General features: G+C 29.7%; 1 protein-coding gene across 1 annotated transcript in view; it reads right to left on the reverse strand.

Annotated features, from left to right (window-relative positions):
- LOC111633164 (protein ECT2-like) overlaps window positions 1–16,926 on the reverse strand; it is a gene marked incomplete at its 3' end in the record, with an annotated part of 36,646 nt that overhangs the window by 19,187 nt on the left and 533 nt on the right. Inside the window, exons 2-8 of the mRNA XM_023377694.1 lie at window positions 11,902–11,947; window positions 11,748–11,821; window positions 6,672–6,848; window positions 6,500–6,589; window positions 3,743–3,850; window positions 3,570–3,671; window positions 3,170–3,269 (exon numbers count right to left, since the gene is read on the reverse strand). Of these exons, the coding sequence (XP_023233462.1) occupies window positions 3,170–3,269; window positions 3,570–3,671; window positions 3,743–3,850; window positions 6,500–6,589; window positions 6,672–6,848; window positions 11,748–11,821; window positions 11,902–11,908 (658 nt within the window). The remainder of the gene's footprint in view (window positions 1–3,169; window positions 3,270–3,569; window positions 3,672–3,742; window positions 3,851–6,499; window positions 6,590–6,671; window positions 6,849–11,747; window positions 11,822–11,901; window positions 11,948–16,926) is intronic.

The following is a 16,926-nucleotide window of genomic DNA, read 5'->3' on the forward strand; positions in this document are numbered from 1 at the left end:
TATACATTTGCATTAAATATATATATATATATATATATAATTGTAAAATAATGATTAGAATTACAATCTCATAGACAGTGCGAACTTGTCAAATGTGACATAAATCATATTTATGCCGAACTAAGTAAGCCCTATATAATACGTGCACAATACAGTGGAGGCCCGATTAACTATATACGAACTTCCGGTCTGGACTGGAAATCACGTGAATTTTTAAATTAAAAGATGATTAAAATTTGCAGCCCGGCGTTATGACGGCGTCACAATAATATAGATCCGATTTTTCCAATTAAATTTTCTCATTTCTACAGAAGCATATTAGAAATCCACTACAGTAGAGCGTCGTTTTTCCAAATCAATTGGGAACTGGGGTTCAGATAACCGATTATGTACGAAAAAATATATTAACCTATCCCATGTTGAAATTTTTCTCCGTTGCATGTCGCTTTGCATTGAATTTTCGTCGATGTTAAGCCTAATATAAACTTTTTAAAATAATAATCATGGCTATTGTATCATTAAAAATTATTTCTTTATTTTTTACAAACAAAATAAATATATTGAAAAATATAAAAACAAAAAAATTTATACTTTAGAAGAGATAACTTCTAAAGTATAAATTTTTCAATATCAAAAACGTTCGATTCAGGATGACACGCAGTATCATCCTGAATCGAAACTAGTATCAAAAACGTTCGATTCAGGATGACACGCAGTCCTCAGAAAAACACCACACAAAAGTGACAGTGCTGCCAGCTAAAACACAGACACAAACATAAAAAATATTGGAGTAGCCCAAGATATAGGCAAAGATTGCAGTGCCACAGCACTAGCAAAAATTTAAATTTGCCGACTGGAATTCTTTCGGATAACCAACCTTTGGATAAACGACACTCTACTGTATTCTTTTTCGTTACAAAGGAAATAGAAATATGTTTATCAAAGCAATTGATAATTTATTTCCAATCAATAATTAATTTGCAAATCACAATTAAAAGTACTCTATTACACATTAATATTAATTTTAGTTGAATGAGGGTATTTCTTTTTACAAAATATTGTCATAATGCCTTTTTATTGACCTTGATCAGCATTATTGGCAATATTTTTATATTTTTTATTTTTATCATAAAAAGTTTTTATGGATAATGAAATAAAAGTATGTTATTTATTGAAAATTTATTCTAGCAGGTTGCATTTGAGTACAGAGATACCGTCATATTTCATTTATCATTTTGTGAATGATTGCTTACCTACAGTTAAAAAAAATTTAATAGTGTTTATCTAAAAATGTTTAAATAAACTACTAAAGATCAAAGTTAATTTACAAAAACAAAATACAGTGACAATGTTAAAGGTTAAAGTTTGAAAGCAACAGCAACAACACCTAGTTCATAGGAAAGGTAGGACAAGAAAAAATTATACTATCAGTTTTCATTGAAGTAAACCTGATAAAAAGGCATAAAAATAATTTGAAAATTTCATATTCTAAAATTCGTGGACAAATTTGAGATGACACATGTGTTTACTTAAATAAAAAAATATCAAACAACAAAGTTTACACTTAAAGTGTGAAATTTTGTACAGAGGATTCCAAAATAGTGTTAGAGCAAAACTGGAAGTCTTGTTGTATGGGAGATATCCCCAATTTTCAAACCATGTTGTAGAAGTACTGTTTCATACTAGGATACTCATATATAGTAGTCTCACTAATCTGGCATACCCTCAATTGTAAGGCATGACTAACATTTTTCTATTTATTTGGGTTTCATTTGTGCATAAAATATTTCATGTCAGTGTGCCATATTATTTGAACATCTGGCATCTTCATGCAAGGAATGGTTGATTAGTGAAAGTCTACTGTACGTATTATGTAATATTGATGTTTGATAAATATACGATTATTATATTGTTATAGAATTTTATTGCTTTTATATGTTGAAGCTTTATTTTGCTTAATTACTATTATAAAATTATTATATTCTGTAAGTGTAGATAGATCAAATAAACCTGAAAAGTTTGCAGCAACAAACTTATCTGCACCAATTTTCGCAAATGTTTTATTTTAGTTATTCTATTGATTCCTACAAAATTTCTTCAATAGTTCTCATAGATTATTGTACTTCAGAACCTACTCATAAAAAATTAACTTTGATCAAATTTTTACAATTTCTTACATATTAACAGAAGATATTCCACATTTTAATTATTAAAATTATGAATATTTGAATATCATATTAGAATGAAGCATTATTGCGAATTGAAATCATGATAACACTACAATTAAGATAAAAAATGTCATCAGATTCCACTGATGTGATAATCCACTATATGTCAATAATGTGCTCATTCTAAAATTCTTAAGGGTAATTTATAGAAGAAACAAATTATAAATTAACTGTAATCATTATAAATAGAAAGGAAATGCTATAATTAAGAAAGTAAAAAAATTACAAAAAATCTTAGAAATCATCAGTATGTAATTTAACAAATTTCTATATTATGTACTGACATTCTGCAACAAAATGCAAAATTATTTGATATATTTAACAACAACATTTCCAAGTTCTTGTTATTTTGTTTGCTTAATTTTAGTGATTATTTTTTGTATCATATTCCTCGAATCCAGAATTAACTATTTCAATTTAATAGTTCATCAATCAAGCTCCAGATAATCCAGAATATCACGTAATCTAACATCCTCTGAAGAGCAGCAAATAATCCAGAACTGTCTGATAATAGTCTGGTTTGTTTGGAAACATGGCATGCTAAAAACAATTTAGTCTACATTGTATTATGCCAAATAAACATTGCTCTATTACAGCAAGCACATGCTTTGTATTTAGTAACATGTTTATTTTTTCCTCACATGCCAATGTGAAGAGAGCACAGCAAAAAAGTCTCTTATACTCAGAGCATGTTTAGTTTTTGAAACCATATATACATATATATATATATATAGTACATCTGGAAAATATTATATGCATAAGATTTATTGTGAATATTGACTTTGTGCAGAATCTGAATGTTGAAGACATTCAGATTGCATACAACTTACCAAATTTTTCTAAAATATTCAGTAATCTAATACCATTCTGGTCCCTTCGTTGCCAAATTGACAAACTTCTATTATGCTTAATATAACAAAGTTATATAAAATTTTACTTGCCATTCTGAACAGCAAGTTCTTCCATATGAAGTTTCTCATCATTCTTAAATCCCAAAAACGTTATATTACATCCACAGAATGGCTGCAATTTTAATTTCATCTGAAAAATTATTATTTACAATTTAAAATATATTTAAGTTAAATAATTTATTATAGTTTAAATATTAAAATATAAAAAATTATTTTGAATCTTTAAACAGATCTGAAGAAGTTTAGATTAGTTATTAATGAATTCCTAAATATTTCAATAAACCTAAGCAAATCACAGAGATGCAAATGAAAACATTAAAATTCATTAATAATATCTCCTGGTTTATTTAGAGCTGTAATATTTCTGTCATATATGCTGGAAAATACAGTATTTCGAAAAATATACAAGATACTATTATCATGTACCTACCAAGTTCTCATCATTTATAAAATTACTTAAATCTCTTCTCCGTGACCACATTTCATATATCCATTGTTCTTTCATTATTGGTGTGCCAAGACTAACGGCATACTGAAATTATAAGAGTTTAATATTTTAAAATTTAGTTACTTAATTAATATAGTCTTTAAAGGCAGACTTACCCCATATTTTTCTCCAAGTGTTGAATTAGCAATAACATGAGTTATCTTAGAACTAAATTCTTTTTTTACGCAGCCTCCCATGTGATGAACTAAAGTAGCCATTTTATTCTGAAAAATTCAAAAATGCTTTTCTTTAAATAATATAATCTACATATATAAACTAGTGTTAAATTAACAATTAATAAAATGAGAATAATTTTGAAATGTACTTTAGATTGTTGCAGTGTAATTATTTTATGAACTTTGAAGATTTTTAAGGATTACATTAATAACTCTTTTTATATAGTTAACAATTTTCTGTATACATTCTTCTTATTGTGCATCAATATGCCATTTGAGTGTATTCTAAAGACCATATTTTTTATAATAACCTTATTGGGTTCATATTATAGCAATTTTTATGCAATATTTTTCTATGGAAACACTTAAATGAAACTGCAAATACTGCAATAATTGATAAAAGATTAGATAAAAAATATAAATTATTAATTTACAATATGTACAAATTATCAGTAGCCTGAAAAAAAAGGAGAACCTACTCTATATTGGAATTTTTCTATACATAAATTAAACTATTTACAATACAGACAGAAGAAAATCTTCCATGCTTAGAGAAAAACTATTATTAAAAACTTATAATTTTAAAAAAAGTATCTATTCTGGTGATAATTTTATAAAATAAACTCTGAATTAAAGCTTTGTTTATTCTAATTTTTAATATTGTATTTATTCTAATAAACATCGTGCTGTCTTTAACTCATAGCTGAGGTGTTTATTAGTGCATGCTTACTATTAGAGGTTGTGAGGACCACCATTTTCCCCCCTCCAAAAATACCTCTATATATGTATTTGTGAACTGCTATTTACGATATTTGTAATAATTTTTGTTTAATCACTGTATTTCAACTTTTTTTGCTTTTATGTATTTGCTTGAACTTTGTTAAAACCTTAACTGTATCTTGAATAACAACCAAAGTTGTAGGAGGAAATTTGCCTATTTTACCAATCTAGGGACCCCCTTTTCAAAATTTTAATATCAACTCAAAACAATTTTAAAAGACAAATTAGAATAAAATGGTTTATCAGAAATCTCACAACATGCCAAGGAAGAGAGGAAGGAGCAATTAAATTATTAAAATTATAAAAGAAGAAAAAAAATATATATATATATATAGAAATGGGGAACATCGCATTTCCCTCCCTTGTTTTCGGCAATGTTTACATATTAAATGAGGAACTTAGTCAAAACAATCAATAAATAATGATTGAAAACTGTCCCAAAGCAAAGATGAGTCACATCAACTCAGTGATGACTCTATGAAAGTTTGATGTCATCACCAAATAAGAAAACACTGTCTCAGCTATGATGATGACACTGCCAATGAATCATCGCCCGATGATAAATTTTCTCATGCTGGAAGTGTTTAAAAGGAGAGCTCCAACCAGAGAAAAGGGAGATGGGGACACAGTCTGTCAGAGAAAGGCAGTTAGAAAGAGGCAGTGAAATAGTCAAAGACCAGAGACAGAAAACGAGAAACAGAAAAAGAAGAGATTGAGAGAGAGAGAGCAGACAAGCACCAGAGCAAGAGTAGCTCAAGAGAAAACAAACTCAAAAACAAGCAAGCATCAATAATAGACTGAGTGAGAGTGAAACAGGCTCAAGAGACTGACCGACTGTCTGAACAGAGCAGAGAAGACATCTTGTTTACCTGGTATGTTATGAGTCACGTAGTTCGAATATCCCCTTCGTTATATAGATAGAGATAGGCAAATTTTCAAACATCGGATTTTATAATTCTGTTTTAAACTTTCATTTTGTGTTAATAAATGTCCTTAAGTTGGTTATATCTGACTCTGCATTCTTCCTCCTGAGAGGCTCATTCCTGGACTTCGGAGTGACTCTTACCCCGCGCCTTAACCATCTATTTTGTCTCAATCGGCAGTGTGTCCGATAAAACACATCTGGTGGCAGTACTCTACCAAAAAGTATGTAATAAATCCTTACAGCCTCCAAACACCACAAAGGTGACTATTATTTCTATTCTTTAGAAATTGTGTATGACTATTAATGAAATTAATAATAATAAAGTGGAAAAAATTACCAGATTTAACTATAATGCAACACTCAACTCTCACACACTATTTCAACATACAATAAGAATGTGTAATTTTACAGTTTACAATAAGCCTTATCTTCTTCAAAAACATAGATGCTTACTATGAGAAAGTACTGTCTATAAATACTCAGACTTAGAGAATACTCACTCAGAGTACTTTTTCATCTTGCAATTGTGCTGTTTTTTAGAGTAAATATGGTATCTTTACACTTTTCTTCAATAGTAAAAAACTTCGTTCCACCAAAGAAATATGGCTTAAATTTTTTTCTTTTTGACTCTGTCCCCAGGATCATCATGGGTTTAGCCAGGCCAAGGAACAGAATCCAACATATGTGGAACAGACAGACCGTACGAAACAAAAAAATCCTGAAGTTTTCATCAGCTAGGATTCAACTTGGGTCCTCCCAAGTGACAGGCCAATGCCTTAATTGGCATTGGTAAAAAATTGATCCACTTGGCATTCAAGTAAGGTAATCATATTCAGTTAATAACCAAAACTAAATTGTCCATATAAAATGTACAGAAAACCTAAATCATTTGTTTAAAAAAAACCTAAGAATTTTTCCAAAAAATCATTGTCTTCTATAAATTATAGAACAACTTTATAAACTATTAAAATAATTTACAACCAATGTATTACCATAACTGTTTTAGAACGAAATCCACTGAAACAGATCACACAGTCTTTCATCAAATTTGTATAAAGTGGACGGCTATTTCTTGGAAATGCCTATTTTTAAAGAACATATACATCAATAAATGCATTCAATAACTTAATTTACAATTTATATAAAAATCGAATTGTATCTTACCAAATTGTTCTTTGCCGACTGAATTATTATAGTCGGACCAAGAATTGTACAACCAGCATTATGCAGATGATCGTAAACTTCACCTTCAAATTCATTAAGTACAAATATCATTTTAAACTGGTTATCATTTATAAACTCTGTTCCATTTTCACTGAAGACAACAGGAAAAGCAAAATGCTACATAATAAAATTACAACTTTTTAAAAAAAATTTAATAAAATAAATTAAAAAAAACAACAACATTATTATTATTAATAACTAGACAGCAGATTTTAGGCAAATGCCTATTTTTTTCCCTTAGCATATACAGTACATGGCCAAGATTTTGTATTAACACTTTTCATGAATATTTAGACCGAAATAATGGTATTTTAAAATGCCTAAAAATGCCTAATTTGACATTACTGCCTATTTTTGCCTAAAACAAAGTTTAGCCTGTTTTCATATTTTCAAAAAGTTTTTAATTTTTTGTTTCGTTTCCCGCAAAGATTTACTTTGATTCTTAACATACTGTACTGCTTACATTCCAAGGCTGTTAAAATTTTACAAATTCTCCCTCCACCATACCCTCTGAAAACAGCAATTAGCCACACCTAGTCTTTTGTCACCAAGTCATAAAATCCCGAATTGCCAGAATAACAGCCTGACAGTCTACTGCAGATCAGTTTTATTTTTGTCTTTGGAGTGTTCACTTGTGGATAAAATTTTAGTGAAAATGCCAAAAGTTAAAACATCTAAAGCTTCATTAATTCGACAACGGCTTCAAGAATTCCCCCATTACACGTCGGATGGCAAGATTATTCTGTGCCAAGTCTGTATAAAGAGGTCAGTAAAAAATTATTTTCATAAATTAAAATATTACTGCAAATTACAAATTATCTGTACTGTATAATGTTAATATATATAAAATATACAGTAGTTTAAAAACAACAAATAATAAAATTTAATATTTTTTGTAGGTGTCCAGTGAAAAGAAATGCCACTTCACACAACACGCACAAGGTGCTCAGCATAAATCAAACGCTGAACGAAAATATAAAATGAAACAGACTCTCTTGACGCAGACTTCAGAGACTTCATCAAAGAAAAATGAGTTTAGTGCTGATTTGTGTCATGCTATTATAGCAGCAAATATTCCATTTAAAAATTGGAGAACACTCATTTTAGAAATTTCTTGGAAAAGTACTGCCACCAGAAAATTCCTTCAGAGTCGACACTTCAAAAGTATTATGTGCAACCTGCATACGAAGATGTTATTTCCAGGATAAGAGACAATCTTAAGGACTCTTACTTGTGGTTCTCTGTAGATGAAACAACGGACAGTCTTGGACGCTACGTTGCCAACTTGATTGTTGGAAAGCTTGATGCCGATGGGCCCTCCAGAGCTTACCTGATCTACACGAAACAGTTGACTAAAACTAACCATGAAACAGTGGCTCATTTTGTGAACAATGGACTAAAGATAATTAATCCTGATGAAGACAAAGTTCTTGTAGCCGTAACAGATGCTGCTTCATACATGGTTCCTGCCATGAAAACACTTAAGATTTTTTTTCCTGCTCTTGTCCATGTGACATGCTTGGCCCATGGTCTCAATCGGGTAGCAGAGCAAATCAGAGTAGAATATGAGAAGGTGAATAAACTCATCTCCTCTGTCAAGAAAGTGTTCATTAAAGCCCCATCAAGAGTGCAAGCTTTTCGGCAGATGCTCCCAGATGTTGCTCTTCCTCCAGAACCTGTTCTCACTCGTTGGGGAACTTGGCTGAAGGCTGTTAACTACTACAGTGAACATTTCTCTGATATAAAGAAACTTCTGGACACTTTAGCGGATGATGCAGTTTGTGTAACTAAAGTCAAGGAAATTTTGAATGACATTTATGTTCAGAACGACTTGGTGTACATTAAGTCTCATTTCACATTCATTGCAGATACTATTACTGCTGTTGAAAGTAGTGGGAAACTGATATATGAACAAATTGATCTCCTCAACAGAGCAAAACAGAAACTTTGTGGTACTGCTGCAGAAAAAGTGAGGAAAAAGTTGGATGCAGTGCTTCAAAAGAATACTGGATTAAAGTCCTTGTTTGTTGTGGCTGATATTTTGGCATAAAAGAAGAGCAAAACCGAAAGTGAATTCCCAGTTCATCTTCTTCCAAGGTTGAAATACTGTCCGTTATCGTCAGTAGATGTGGAACGCTCTTTCTCTGCGTATATATTAATTCTCAGTGACAAACGTTGCAACTTTTCTACTGAAAATTTGGAAAAAGTGCTTGTAATATATTGTGAAGCTAACTATGAAAAACAGAGTGAATAAAAAATGTAAAGATAATTGTTTGTCTACTTTTGTGTTTGCATCATTCTGAATATGTGCATTTTTGTTTGGAATACATATGTTAAATAAATAAATTAATTAAATTGTCTGATAAGTACATTAATTGTTCATTGTGCAAATTTTGACCGCCTATTTTTTATTTATAAAGCCTAAACGAGACAATTTAAGAGCCTATTTTAGGCGCCTAAAACACTACTTTTAAGGGCCTAAATGTCCACTGTCTATTAATAACCATTGCAAAATATGATGTACCGTACATATGTCTATTTTCAGTAATAATTATTATGCTAAGTACTTATAAAATGCTAGAACTAGGGTTACTCATTTCCGGTCTTTTGCTTGTCCCGGGATTCCAGGAAAAAAGTGAACTGTTTTCTGGGATCCCAGGATATAATTAATTATTTTTAAGATATAAAATAAATATTAAAATCAAATGATAAAATTATTTTTCATTTTTAAGTAACTTAATACAACCCACAATCACCAAAATAATAATAATGCTGTGTAAAATATGTATAAAAAACTACTTTTGAGTTATGTAGAAATTTTCACAAATAGAAAAAGTTTATTAAAGTTTGTTGGAAACTGCTTACAACAAAAATGAGTTGAAAATTAAAAAAAAAAAAAGAACTTAGATCAAACTTCTAAGTGATAAGGTAATTTTCATTATTTAAATAAAACATAATACAAAATATTATTGTAAATTTTTATAATAAGATTTTAAAAAGCAAAGATGGTCAATATTCTGATCACTCAATTTGATTCTTATTTTACTAAAGAAAAATCCTGCTACCGAGAATGACCTTTCCAATTCAATTGATATGGATGGAATCGTCTTTAATACATTTAAGAGAAGACAGATGGTATGTATTTTTTCACCTGTAGCCAGGAAGATTTCTAGTTTGTTTTTGAGATGCATTACAGTATTTCTTTTGCCAACTAGTATTCTTGATTTGTCTACCTTGGCTACTTTAATAGCAGCATCGAGCTTGTAACCTGATAATTCGGCACTTTGTTTGGCTTTAATAATCAGGTTTATGAAGAAAAACTTCATTACTTGCACATTTCGTACTCGTTTGTATCCTTGCCCAGTTTGCACAATCTGGCATAATGCAGTTATTGAAGCTACTGGGCATGGTTAAAAATTAAGACAGCATAAGCACAATTATTCCAGATATTACAGGTTCTGACAAGTAAAGAATTTTCAGAGTCTTGTCACAAATAGGCTACATATTGATTATTGACAATCTGTGACATGCCATAATAAGCAAAAATTTAAAAAACTAATAAATAGGCTTAAATTAATAAATACAAATGTATTCTGACAGCTTATGGGTTAATCATACTTTCTATTTGCAAAATTTCCTCAACTTTAACACAAAATAAAAAAAAAAGTGAAATTTTAAGAAATATGTGGTATTTCCTGGGATGAGAAGAATTTCCTGAGTTATAAAACAACTGGGATCCTGGATTCCATTGGAGAAACCCTAGCTAGAACTAATATACAATTTTCAACATAATACACATTATGTAAAATAATAAATTTTAAGAATATCAATAATAATAAATGTTACATGGAGTAGCAAAACCAGGGGAGGGTGGCAGAACACCTTACCTTGTATATAAAAGAAAAAAAATCAAATAAGTATGGGAAAACATCTGAATGTTAAAAACACTTAGATATTATTATATATACATATTACATGAGTTTATTCTTCATCTACAGCACTAGTGGCCACATGCCTACACCTATAATTTCACAGGTAACTAAGTTTGCACATTCTAACATATTAAGCTCTTAAATAGTTACTGAGAGATAATCTAAGTGAAGATAAATAAAGTTTTTCTGTAAAGAAAAAAGTTTATATATTGATTAAGGTGTTTTACAATATTAGAACATGTTGCTGATAAAACACTATTTGACAAATATCAATCAGGTAATTTTGTATGACATTAATGGAAATGTTTGAGAACAATTCAAAAATAAATAAAACAAATCTCACTGGCTTATGATGGATACCACAAAAATTAATAATTAAACAAATGTAAACAGAAGCCAAACAATCTGCCAGATGTTTAATGGATTATATTACGTCTAATTAATAATCCAAAATGAAACAATTTAGCTTGAGTAGATGGTGAAGTAGCCATCTAGTGATAAATTTAATAGTTTTTCTATTTTAATCTAGAATACTCTTAAAGAAATTCAAGTGACCTGTACAGGTGCATCAAAATTAATTAATTATTTAACAATTCCAAAAGCAAAGATTGGATGGAGGTTTGGGTAACATAACCGGCGATGCAACTATACGGTAAGGGGGAGATGTGGGTTGGAGTCCAGCTTCGAGCTGATTCTTTCCTTTCGGTATTCCTATTCTAAACTAAAATTTTAAAAAATTTATTTATAATTTTTAAAATTTATTACAAAATGGCAGCTACCTCTAGACAAACTGCTTTGTTTTGGATTATTAATTAGTCTTAATATAGCCCAGTAAAGATCCAGCAAATCATTTGGCATTACTGTATAAAAAGTACTGTACATTATTATACATAAAAAAAACTTTAAATTTAAAATGCTTCTAGGAAAAAACTGATTATTCTGAATCAAAACTATAACATGTATTGTTTTTTTCCATAAAAGTATAATTTTGTTTTAAATGCATTCACTATTCTATTAAAAGTTTTTATAACAATAAATGCTTATTGTAATAATATTTCTTTAAAAAATTTTTAAATAAATTTACCTGTAGGGCTTCTTTAACTTCAGCATTCTCTTTCAATTCAAAACCCACAATACAAATTTTTATTTTTTTATCCTCTAAAATATTTAAATTTATTTTAATGTATAGATAATAGGAAAAAAAAAATTATATAAAAATAAAGAATAAAGATTTTTACCTTCCATTTTTTCACGTTTATTATGGCTATTAATACCTTGTATTGCCTGGAATTATTTTAAAAATCATTATATTATAATTTTGAAAGATTTTCTTTTATAACATTACATTAACTTAAATACGATTCAAATGAAACTATTTGCAACCGACAGCATCAAAAGCCAATTTGGGTTTAATGCCTTCGTATAAAAATGACAAAAGGCTCGTGATCTTTAGATGAAACTGCCACCAATAAACATAATTTTCAACTTAGTAATAATAAAATTCTGAAATTCGAAGAGCACACAGTTCTAGCATACAAAAAGATGATTACATATGTATTTGAATGTTTTCTCACACAAACACAATATATAGAATTAATAAAAAAATACAGCACAAAAGCAAAGCTGATTTATTTGTACTCAACACATCACCAACAGTGCTTACGTCATGCAAGTGTAACACATACGAAATTTGGCGAGTGATTTTATCGTAACTGTTGCTGTATGTTATTTTAGGTATAAATAAATCAGCTTTACTTTTAAATCATCCCTTTTTTTTCAAATAATCCAGTGTAGATTTATATATACACAACGCCAACAAAATAACCTCGGATAGCATGTTATTTTAATCAATCTCTAGCTTATCCTTCAATAACGTCAAACAGAAAAATTCTGTACACTTATAATTATTTTATATTAGTAAAACTTTTATTATAAATGGAGATCTTACATAAAAAGTTACAAGCAGTTGGAAAAAAGTATGAGAGACCAAAAAAACCTTGGACAGAGTCATTTGGACAATACATTAAATGACCCGTTCCTAAATATGTAAATGAGCCAAAATAAGATATTTGCATATTTTTCCATATTTATATTATTGAGATGTATTTGTTTAATGAAAATGGCACCTGGTAAGGCTGTAAGTGTTGATGTACATGAAGTAACTATCATCATCAATAGATGGTCGAATCCTTAAGAAAATTGCAAAGGAATTAAAAATTGATAATTCCACAGTATGGGGTATTGTTTCAAAATATCAGGAAATTGGTAAAATTCATCCAGAAAAATCAATTGGAAGACCAGCAACTATAACAAAGACTGATCACAAGCACCTTCATGATATAATAATATAAAAATTGAAAGGATCATTCTGAATTAGTGAATGAATGGAATAAAAGAAATTTGTATCCATCTGCACAAACATGGCTACAGCTTCTACCAGGTTAAAAAATTTTTTTTTTACTTAACAATTGTGCATGCAATTTGTTTTCTTAGACAAAAGCAAAATCACTTCTCATAAAAGCACAAATAAAAGACCAATTGAAGTGGGCCAAAGAGCACCAATGCTGGACACAACAGTAGTGGAAGCAGGTTGTTTTTAGTGATGAAGTGAAGTTTGAAGTCTGCATCAGAGGCAATAGAAATAAGCTCATTAGACAGCAAGAAGAGGCAATCCGTCGTGAGTGTCTACGATGCACTGTAATAGTCCCAGCAAGTGTTATGGTGTGGGGTTTCACATCAGCCCAAGTCGTGGGAAATTTGCATTTTGTTGAGGTATCAGTAAATGCAGCAAAATATCAACAAATCCATGAGAAAAACCTATTACCATCATTAGAAAAATTACAATATCACAGACATTTTAGCAAGACGATGCAAGTTGTCATACTGCTAAAACCAACAAAGCTTTGGCTGACCCAGCATAATATTAACACATTAAAATGGCCATCAAATAGTCCCAACCTTTTCCCTATAGAAATTATATAAGGTAAAATGAAAAAAGCATTGAGAAAAAGTCCTCAAGGAAGTATGGATGGTTTAAAGCAAAAAAAAAAAAAAAAAACAAGCAAATTTGAGATGAAATTACTCCAAATGAATGTCTGGCTCTTGTTAATACAATGAATGATCATACAAACACTGTTATACAAGCCAAAGGTAAAATAACTAAATATTAATGTACTGTCTGAGGTATTATTTGTCAGAAATTTTTGAATTACAAAAAAGAGACCGTTTCTAAATGTTACAAAGTAATATGTTATATAGGCCTATATATAGCACATTATTCTGCTTGCCATGTGGTATTAAAGTTTAATCAATGATAAGTACAAAAAGGCTCTGTATTGTCCATGAGAAGCCACAATCAGAAAGCATGACAGGGAGAGTAAACCATTGTGTGCCAACTGATCTGAATGGTTTTAAATTTTAAATTCAAAAGCAGAAAAAGATATTAATCTAGTAATGGGCACTCTTGATTAGAACAAACAGGAGAGGGAACGATCGAGTTTGAATTACCAACAGAATTTTACATTGACATAAATAGGAATCAGACAAGTAGTAGTGTCCAGTTTGAATTATTTGAGTTTGAATTAAGGAGAGTCTACTGCAGATAACATATGCAGTTTGTCTTGTAAGTCCAGAACAATAGCTGTTATGTTGATCTTTGTTTATTCTTTTATGGGTAAAGCATAGCAAAGAGAAACAAAATCATTATTTTGATGATGGAGACTTGTACTCAGATAGAAGTTGCTAAAGAGTTTAGCAGGCTTCATCCTGACTGCTATTTGCAATTAGTGAAAGTTTGAAAAGATGCTGTCAAACTCTTTCGAGATTTCTCTCTGGCTGTATATCTTCATTATCGAGTTCTTTCCTCATCATGCTTTCTCCGTAAAAGAATAAACAAAGATTGACATAACTCCTGCTTCCAGACTTACAGGACACCACGAATGCATATAATTTCTTTTCCTTATTCAACACTCTTAAATTAGATTTATATCATTACAAATAGAAATGTACACATTGAGTAAATTCCATAAACTATTTCTTTTGTAAAAATTACATTGGCACAATATTTCTTTAATCTGTAATATAAATTATGGATTAAATTATCAACATTTACATTAATTACAAGATACACAGGTGTTGTGTGTTGTTAGTTCAAAAAATCAACAAATGTTATTTTACTAAAAATACTATTTATTGAAAAATACACCTATCCACCTTTTTATGCAATTTTCAAGTAACACAGCTGACAAAAGAAAACTCTTTTCATGCTTATTTTTGAGGTTAAAAGAATGAAACAGTTCAGTTGAAAATTTTTAAATTTAACTTTGCATTATTTTTCTGTTTTAAATTGGTTTGTGTTGCTGTTAAAACAGTTACTCTTTTTACTGAAAGATTGATTTTAAGATTGCATGTTTCTAAATCAAAAATTCATTTATCTTTAAGCACAGTACTGTACTATTTGTATTTCACAGAGTCGTGTAAAAATCTACCGACTCCAACTCTGTTTCATATACATAACAAGTTGGTAAGTAAAAGGGAATCGGTGGATTTTTTGACGACTCCGACTCCGGCTAAAACACCAAAACTAGATGACTCCAACTCTGCAGCCCTGGTATTTCAGAAAATCCCGTATGTTGATTTTATGTTTCCTATGCTATCTTGTATTTACTATATTTACATACAAATAATGTTAATGATAAATGGAGTTAGAATATATAAAAAAAACTAGTGTTTCTTTTTTAAATTGCTTATTTTTTGTTCCTTTGAAGTTATGGATCCTATCAGGTATTTTTCTACGGGATTTTATACCGTACTTTTTTTAAAGTGGCGTTCTTTGGATGCATCCACCAGGAAAAAGAGGGATAACACAAAAGCTTTCTACAATTTTATTGAAAATTTATCAAATATTTTTATTATAGAAAGATATTTAAATTTAATTCATCAAAATCAGAAAAATGTATTTGTGAAAATGACAAGCAAAATTATTTGCAAGTAATTCTTGATGAAAGTGAACAAATAAAACCAACTTTCCACGAATGCATGATGAGCAACATTTTTAGTATTTTTCAAGTAAACTGTTAAGTTTAATATAGCAAATGTCATTCCTGCAGATTCTTTTTAAATTTTTTAATTAAGCAAATGTTTATTTTGTTTATTAAAATATAGAATTTGTTTAGAATTAGTTTTAATCTCATGTAACATTGGAAAAAGGTAACAGTTGTAGTTCACAAATCAACCTTAATCAATATTAGCCATCAAAACTTATAATATTGAAACATGTGATGATTTTATTATGCGAAATTTACCTCCTCAAAAAAAAAAGCTAAAAATATCAAGTGTTTTATCAACTTAATTTCTAAAAGTTATTGTTTAATTGTTCCTAATTCTCCTAGTAATGCTTTAGTGATAAGCATAAATTTTGCTCAACAAAACTAATCATATAAAGGAACACATATCTTTGATTATTAATAAACAGTCAAAGATTTGTAATAAAGTACTGAAGAGGGACAGAAAGCCGAAAATGCATTTCCTTGTATAATAAAGCTGGCATAGTCAATTACAGATTACAATTAGTTTCCTTTGGCAAAATTTATGCTTATCGCTAAAGCATCTAACATTTATATTCTCATCCACAATGCAATCCGTAAAGCCAAATAATGTAGTTTTCCTGTTATCGAGCTGTTTAACTAGATCTTGCCACATATTTTCATTTAAACTTTACCTTTTATTATAACATTCAAAACTTTCTAAGTTCAAACTCGTTTGATATTTGTCTGCGTAAAAATATTTCTATAATAATTAATGCTAATTAAAACATAATTGAAAATATTAATATATAGTTATTTTCTACAAGCTTGACTTTAACTATTAATATAAATAAAAGTTACTAACTGAAATGACAAAATGTTGGGCGTGTCACCAGGTAAAGTGACTTTAGTATGGCCAATTAAGCAAACCGACAACATAGTTCATTCATTTGAAACAAACTATATCATTGGTTTGCATATCCAGCAGTATTCATCTATTTGCTGCTAACTATACCTTTTCTCTGTTTAGATACATATACTGTACAGTACATTTGTCACCGCATTACACATAGCCTACGTATAGTAACTACAGATCCATTCGGAAATGTATCCCAGTCCAATCGTTAAGACCAGACATCGTTCAAGAACATTACCTATGAAGTTTCCGGAAATTACCAGTTGCCACCAGACTCGCCAATCTTTCAGGACAAATTAGAGAACGACCAACCGATATTTCGC

The sequence above is a fragment of the Centruroides sculpturatus genome, unplaced genomic scaffold (genome assembly GCF_000671375.1).
Source record: "Centruroides sculpturatus isolate CEXI.00-Female unplaced genomic scaffold, Cexi_2.0 scaffold110, whole genome shotgun sequence".
Lineage (NCBI taxonomy): Eukaryota > Metazoa > Arthropoda > Arachnida > Scorpiones > Buthidae > Centruroides > Centruroides sculpturatus.